At 40.7% G+C, this 6428-nt stretch overlaps 1 protein-coding gene across 2 annotated transcripts in view; it reads right to left on the bottom strand.

Moving 5' to 3' along the window:
* Positions 1-1999: 1999 nt before the first annotated feature.
* Positions 2000-6428, bottom strand: part of LOC147900696 (AT-hook motif nuclear-localized protein 10-like) — a 32224-nt gene continuing 27795 nt past the window's right edge. Inside the window, exons 4-5 of one of the 2 annotated variants that reach the window (XM_087375532.1) lie at positions 2956-3117; positions 2000-2855 (exon numbers count right to left, since the gene is read on the bottom strand). In XM_087375532.1, the coding sequence (XP_087231658.1) occupies positions 2553-2855; positions 2956-3117 (465 nt within the window). In that variant the 3' untranslated portion in view covers positions 2000-2552. The remainder of the gene's footprint in view (positions 2856-2955; positions 3118-6428) is intronic. The other variant, XM_087375531.1, reaches the window with a different exon arrangement.

The following is a 6428-nucleotide window of genomic DNA, read 5'->3' as shown; positions in this document are numbered from 1 at the left end:
GTCGAGGTGGTGGACATTAAATGGAGAAAAAAGTAGGTAGCCTCAAGCTAGAGCTCAAAGAAGCTCTCAATTCTCTCACTCTCTCTCAAGCAGAACCTCACAAATGCTCATGGATGGAGGCTTAAACTCAAAAGGGCATCTATCTCTCCCCATCACTATGTTTCAAAAGCTTTCTCACCTAAAACCAAGGGGACAACAAGTTCTACCAATTGAAGTGCTTCATTTATATCAATGGGCAAGAGGTGAACTTGTGCCGACTCTGCTCTACTAAGCTTTGCTTTGAGGTTGAACTTATTTGTGGTAGATATAACAAGTTTGATGTATTGGTGGATGTGCCACAACTTTGAACTATAACATTGGGCCCTTCAAAACAGCCCGCTTCAATGACTACAACTTGCAAGGTGAACGGCCAATTGAATTTCTTTAAGGTGAACGACCAATTGAATTTCTTTTTAACATAAAAGCTTGAAGACAACAATTTGCATAGTCATTGTCAAAATTGGTTCATATATGTGCCCTCCAAGGTAAAACACCTTTTGATAATATATGATTGTTTTTTGGCCAAATGGTCCTTAGCCTCCAAATACACGACATTCTCCATGGAAGATGCATCACTTGTAAGAGTTGAGGGGTAAATGATTATTAGGTAGCCTCATTTTGCGTCTAGTAACTTCCTCTTCCCGTATGCATTTATACTTGCTTTTCTTCTCGCTCCTCTTCTTCTTTTATTAGTTATTGGAAGACATTGTTTTATTATGTGTTTGAACTTTTTTAATAATGTGCTATCATGTTTTATAACTTGCTGCACTCGAGCCTACTTCTATTATATTTGTGCCCAAGGTATTCTTGATGCATGGAGTCATGTATGTATAAATGTACTACTTTTTCATGCATGCATGAGTCATACGTCAACTCCTATTTGAGGCATCACAAGGCACAATGTTAGTTACAGGAGTATCAGTATATATATATTCAAGCATTCACAAATATAAATTAAACAAATGGAAACTTATACTCTAATTGTTCAGACACTCAATTTGCTTCCATAATTTCATTGATAAGCTTTATAGCTACACATTTATTAGAGTTTATACAAATGTACTTAACTCTTACATGCATAGTCCTCATAGATCTCCATCGCTCACTCTCTCCAACCCATAGGCCCTTGTTTGACTCACTCTTCTTGTATATTTATACAAGTCTTGAGCTCATGTGCGCAAGTAGACGTAAGACAAGAGAGAGCTCCATTTTATAATAACTCCAGGTTGATGTTTTAGCCACTTCCGGAGAGAGAGAGAGAGAGAGAAAGAGAGAGAGAGAGAGAGATTTCAAATAACTTGAGTGTGGCATTCTAATCAAGGAAAAAATGCAAGCTATAAAGTACAAAGATTTTAAGTACTTGTCACAATAGGATAACTTCAAATAGCTCTAGTACGACATTGAATCAAGCAAAAGATGGAAGCTATGAAGTACAAAGATTTGATGAGTGCTGCATAGATAGAGTCATTGGTTGTCACGATAGGATGACTGAAGGACAACCTCCACCCCCTGCGACGAAGCTCATAGCAAGACCTAGATGCTAAGCAGGTTTATTTATCTGTGTTTGATACCTCAAAATTTTTTGAGAAGATACAATTTGAGAGTAAAAAGTGTGAACATTGCGCACAATATAGACATTAAACTATAGATACAAGCACAAAGTTCCACACTTATCCCCAGCTAGTTCCTTAGTTGAAAGGCAAACCAACCCCATTTAGACCTGGCATGCCTGTAAATGAGCACGTCATGAGATTCAAAACTAGTTCTTAAATCATGAAAGATATTTAAACTTGTGGCAACTAATTTCCTCTGCTTCCCTTAAATTGATTCCTTGCATTAAATTCACTCTTAAAGCCAAAGGTAAATGACACTCTCTCCTAACATCTGATTCTGTATTCTGACAATGGAAGAATACATATAGAAGAGCTGGCTATGCTACATGCTTACCATAGCAAAAGTGCTCAGAGTATACGAGAGTAGTCAATGTAAAACATTCACGTCAGAATCAAAAGGTTATTTTGGATAACAATTTTCCTCAAAAATTAGGTCTGCACAAGAAATATCACTTGGGCAATGGTCCATTCAGATAAGTCTTGTCACACAGAATAAAAGGATAGTACACCCTCAAATTGTGCTGGGACGTACATCCACACCTGGTTAAGTGAAAACTTTGAGAATGAAGACCAAAATAGAAGAACTACTAATTCGAGTCTTCCGAAGAATACAGTAGAAGGAACAGACCACTCAGCTTCATAGCCCTTAGATTCTACAACCTTGGCAAGAAACTAAATCTCCTTCATAACGGTGCTGACTGACATTGAACCTGGAAGGCTCAAATAAATACAAACTCTGCATGGCAGGTTTAGAGGGACCTTATCAAAAACAGTCCTCATAGATTGACAATTGGTCAGCCAGCTTCATGGCAAGATTTCTGCCCTTAGTGATTTAATTAGTCTCCCACAATCAAGGAGATCAGTACTGAAAAGAAGCCAAATATTCAAACCTGAAAATAATCATCCACCTGGCAAGGAAATATTGATATCAGTGTTCCTTCTGACATCCGGCATGGCCTGAGAGGCTGGCCAACCCATTGAATTAAGAGTTGTCATATAATGTTGTGGCTGATGAGCGTTGCTACTAGTTGTTGAGGGACTGCCAGATTTTGCTGTCATTGTCTCATCTATAGATGGGTGTCCCATTGGATTTGCTGCATTTGGCAAACCAAACGTCACACCTTCAGAAAAACCAGCAGGTCCCTCAGCTTTGACTGGACGGGGGCTTTTCTTCCCATTGGAAAGAAAACTGCCAACTACAACCTGTAAAAAATGGAAAAGTGAGTGTTCTCAGAGGCTATTTGACAAATAAGCCACCCAAAAGTAATCAGATAGATCTTCAATTACAATCAAGACCATCCACCTGCACTGGGCTGGCTGCCATGAGTAGCCCAGCAACTCCTCCTCCGACAACCCGCCCATCTGGACCTGCTAAAGAAACACTCAGACCACCTGTCCTGCTGCGTGTACCTCCATTTTCTGACAGAAGAAAGGAACCAGATAGAGAGAGAATTTCAAAGCGTCCCTGCAGCAACAAAACCATACATTTGCTTAGAGCTAAATGCAAGATAAACATGCTAACGGACATTGTTCCAACGTTTCATGTCAAGGCTGTCCCAATTTCCGCAATAACCATCCAAGCAGACTTAAAAGATTTACATCCTAAGAACTGTTATACAGCCCTACTCTCAGACTAACAAGCATGGCACAAGACCTAAATAGATGAAAAGAATATCAAAAGCTTAAGTCTCAAAAATTCCAATACAAGCGTAAGGCAGCCCAACTTCATTTAAACATTCCAATAATGCAGGAAAAAGTTCAGCCATTATATCGAAAAAGAATGCATTGGTCATAATAAGCTTCAAGCAAAACACTTAATTTGAAGATTCCAATAAAAGCTTTAGGCAACCCGAGTGAATTTGAACATTCCAATAATGCAGGAAAGAGTTCTGCCATTATATTCATTGGTCTTAATGTGCTCTCCGCAATTACAACCTATAAACTAACTAGTTTGCCTAAAAGCTTGCATTGAGACCAATTATTCACTCAAAAATCGTCGCAGCTAGGGTCCAAACAATGTACCTTCCATGAATAGAATCTTTAAAGTGTTCTGCTAAGAAGCTTACATGATGGCAGCTAAGCTTATATGTCACTTCCACAGGTACATATGCACCATCAAGGTTGCAAATGTACTGGATGCAAAATTTCAAAGTAATGAATTTGAGGGCAAGAGTATCTCAACCACTAATCCAGAAGGGAAAACAAACAGGACAAGAATTTTTTAAGCTCACAATGCCAAGATTGTCTGTATTTTTCAAGAAATCTTTTAGTTCAACTTAAGTAGAGATATCTTGGCAGTGATGTACTATGGACAACCAAAGAGAAAGCGATAAAACCCAGCAAGACTCTCACTAGGTCACAAAGAAACATCCACAATATAAGATGCAGATGAATACCCCTGGTTGAGACATCCAAAGAGAAAGAGAAGAATTAAATCCAGCAAGACTCTCACTGTGTCACAAAGAAAAGCCCAAAATATAAGATGCAGATGAGCGCCTCCAAAATCCCGCAGGGTTGTTATGTTAGAAACATCATGCCACTTTCATAATTACCATGTAGAAAGCTCAAACATATGGATGATCAAGACGAGATAAATAAGCCATAGAATCCAGAAAAAATGCATGTGCGCACATACACACCCGTCATCTCCCCAAAGAAGCCATAAAAATGTTAGCAATAGACATCAAGAATGCGAGCAAGAGCATGGAGTAGTGCCATTCATGTGAGAATTTGGAAGCTAAAGTGCTACCCTCAGGATATACCACTACTCTACATCGAAGCTTCCAATTTCTAGATGCCAGGAGTTTCCAAAATCCAAATCTGAATGTTGCTATACTTTGCTCAGAACTGAGCCCATTTTAGACTATGCAGGAGCATGTGGTGGTGGGAACATATAAAATACAAGCCAGTCTGTGCAACGCTGAGAGCTCCACTTGTATACCCTGTTCTGAATCTCAGCCGCACCAGTTCTACTCACCCACAGCCCAATTTGTCAGCGCCTATGCAGCCATGTGCTACGAGATTTAGGGCTGAAACTGCTCTTTGGCACTGTCTGATCAACCTTCTCACATCTAGGGTGTCCATATCCTACTTCTTCTGGCTGGCCACCCACGGAGGCTTGCCCGTCGGACCGTGGTTGAAGCAGATGCAAGTGGAGGGGCAGTGCCATTGTTGCTTTGGTGGTTTCCTGGAGACGATTCCGCACTGCCTTTGGAGCTGTCACAGAGCAGCGAGGATTTGGATGGGAGCCCTCAGGATCATGACCCGTATGCAGAGTCTTTAGAAGGACTACACCTGGGGGATGGTGGCCTGGTTGACAGAGGGAGGGCACGCGTTCCAAATTGATGAGATCTCCCCAGCCTATGGGATACAAGGTCACAGCATTCAGAGGATAGCGCTCCATGAGGCAGTCCCTCCTGATAGCCTAGCTCCCCTTTCTCCTACGGAGGACAACGTTTGGGAGGTGGCAGCCAATATCACTGCGTGGAACATTTGGGTGGCTCGTTGCAGTCTCGTGATGGGTGAGCATCCGGTTCAACACTCGGCTACCATGGTCGCCATCTGGTAGGATATCATCTACACTCTACGCTCCACCTGGGCCTGCTAGATGGTGGCACACCTTTTGTACACGATTTTGTCCATCTTTGGAGCAATATACAATTACTGTTTCTACTCTCATGAGCATAGTTCGATAACAGTCTCCATCTTTCTATATTTATGTACAAATTTAGGAAAGGAAAGAGATTTGAGTTAGCCTGCCTTCCACTGCGGGAATGTTGCCTAAGCAAGCAACCTCCATCTCTGCTTTCTAACACAGTTTGCTTCCAAAGGTGCTCTACATTCGTGAACACTAGGGATATTTTGGCAAGTATTGTTCACTGAACATATTATTTTCACTTCTACTTTTATCAAGGATTTGGTTGTAATCATTTATATATGTTTAGACTCTTCTAGGGTTTTTTTAGTTCCATCAGAAATTATGGATTACTATCGTAACCATAACCAAGCATTGTTCAAATACAAAAATATGTGAAGGACTTATCTAATGTTGAATAAACGTCCACTGAATCTGCATAATTGTAATCCAAACTCATTCTGAGAGAGAAGACCATCGAAGATTTCCCAAATAAAAGGGAGTCCGGAAGCCATCTCATTGTTATTAAGCATGTATCTCTCCATTATGGTATCCTAAATCATGATAGCAAGTCCACATGGGAACCCAAGGCTACAATTTTCATCTTCATTCCATCCAAAGAGTGATGCATAGAGGCTGCTTGCTTTGCACAATGATATCCATGATCATTCACAGCTTTGGGAGAAGCACATATAATGGTAGAGTATGCTTACAACGATATCATCCACTCATCTACAAATAAAGCACCAGCTGAGGTTACCAATATATAGAAGCACCTATATGAGGAGGTAAGAAGCACCTATATAAGGCAAAAGAATATAGATGCATGGTGTCTTAGAAGTTAGGTGTCTCAAGCCTAAGACTACCCTTAGTGTACCAAAGGTACCACATGTCCTAACTGTCCCAAGAGACCATAGGTTAACCTAGCCTCCATAACACTAGCCACATTATGTCCATACGTGGACATAACATGGTTCATCGATGGCGCCTGGTGGACTTTAGAAGAACTCCAGGAGAACTGAGAGACATTCTAGATGGTGGGCCTTCTCCTTTCTGATTCCTGCTCACGTTTTTCTACATCTTCTCGAAATGTTGTATGTGGGATAATCAATGACACTTGGATGTCGAGAGAGAGGTTTTAA

The sequence above is a fragment of the Dipteris shenzhenensis genome, chromosome 6, assembly GCF_047967505.1.
Source record: "Dipteris shenzhenensis isolate YYH24624 ecotype China chromosome 6, Dip_SZ_1.0, whole genome shotgun sequence".
NCBI lineage: Eukaryota > Viridiplantae > Streptophyta > Polypodiopsida > Gleicheniales > Dipteridaceae > Dipteris > Dipteris shenzhenensis.
The sequence above is the reverse complement of the archived record's forward strand: the minus strand, read 5'-3'. Positions and strand labels throughout refer to the sequence as shown.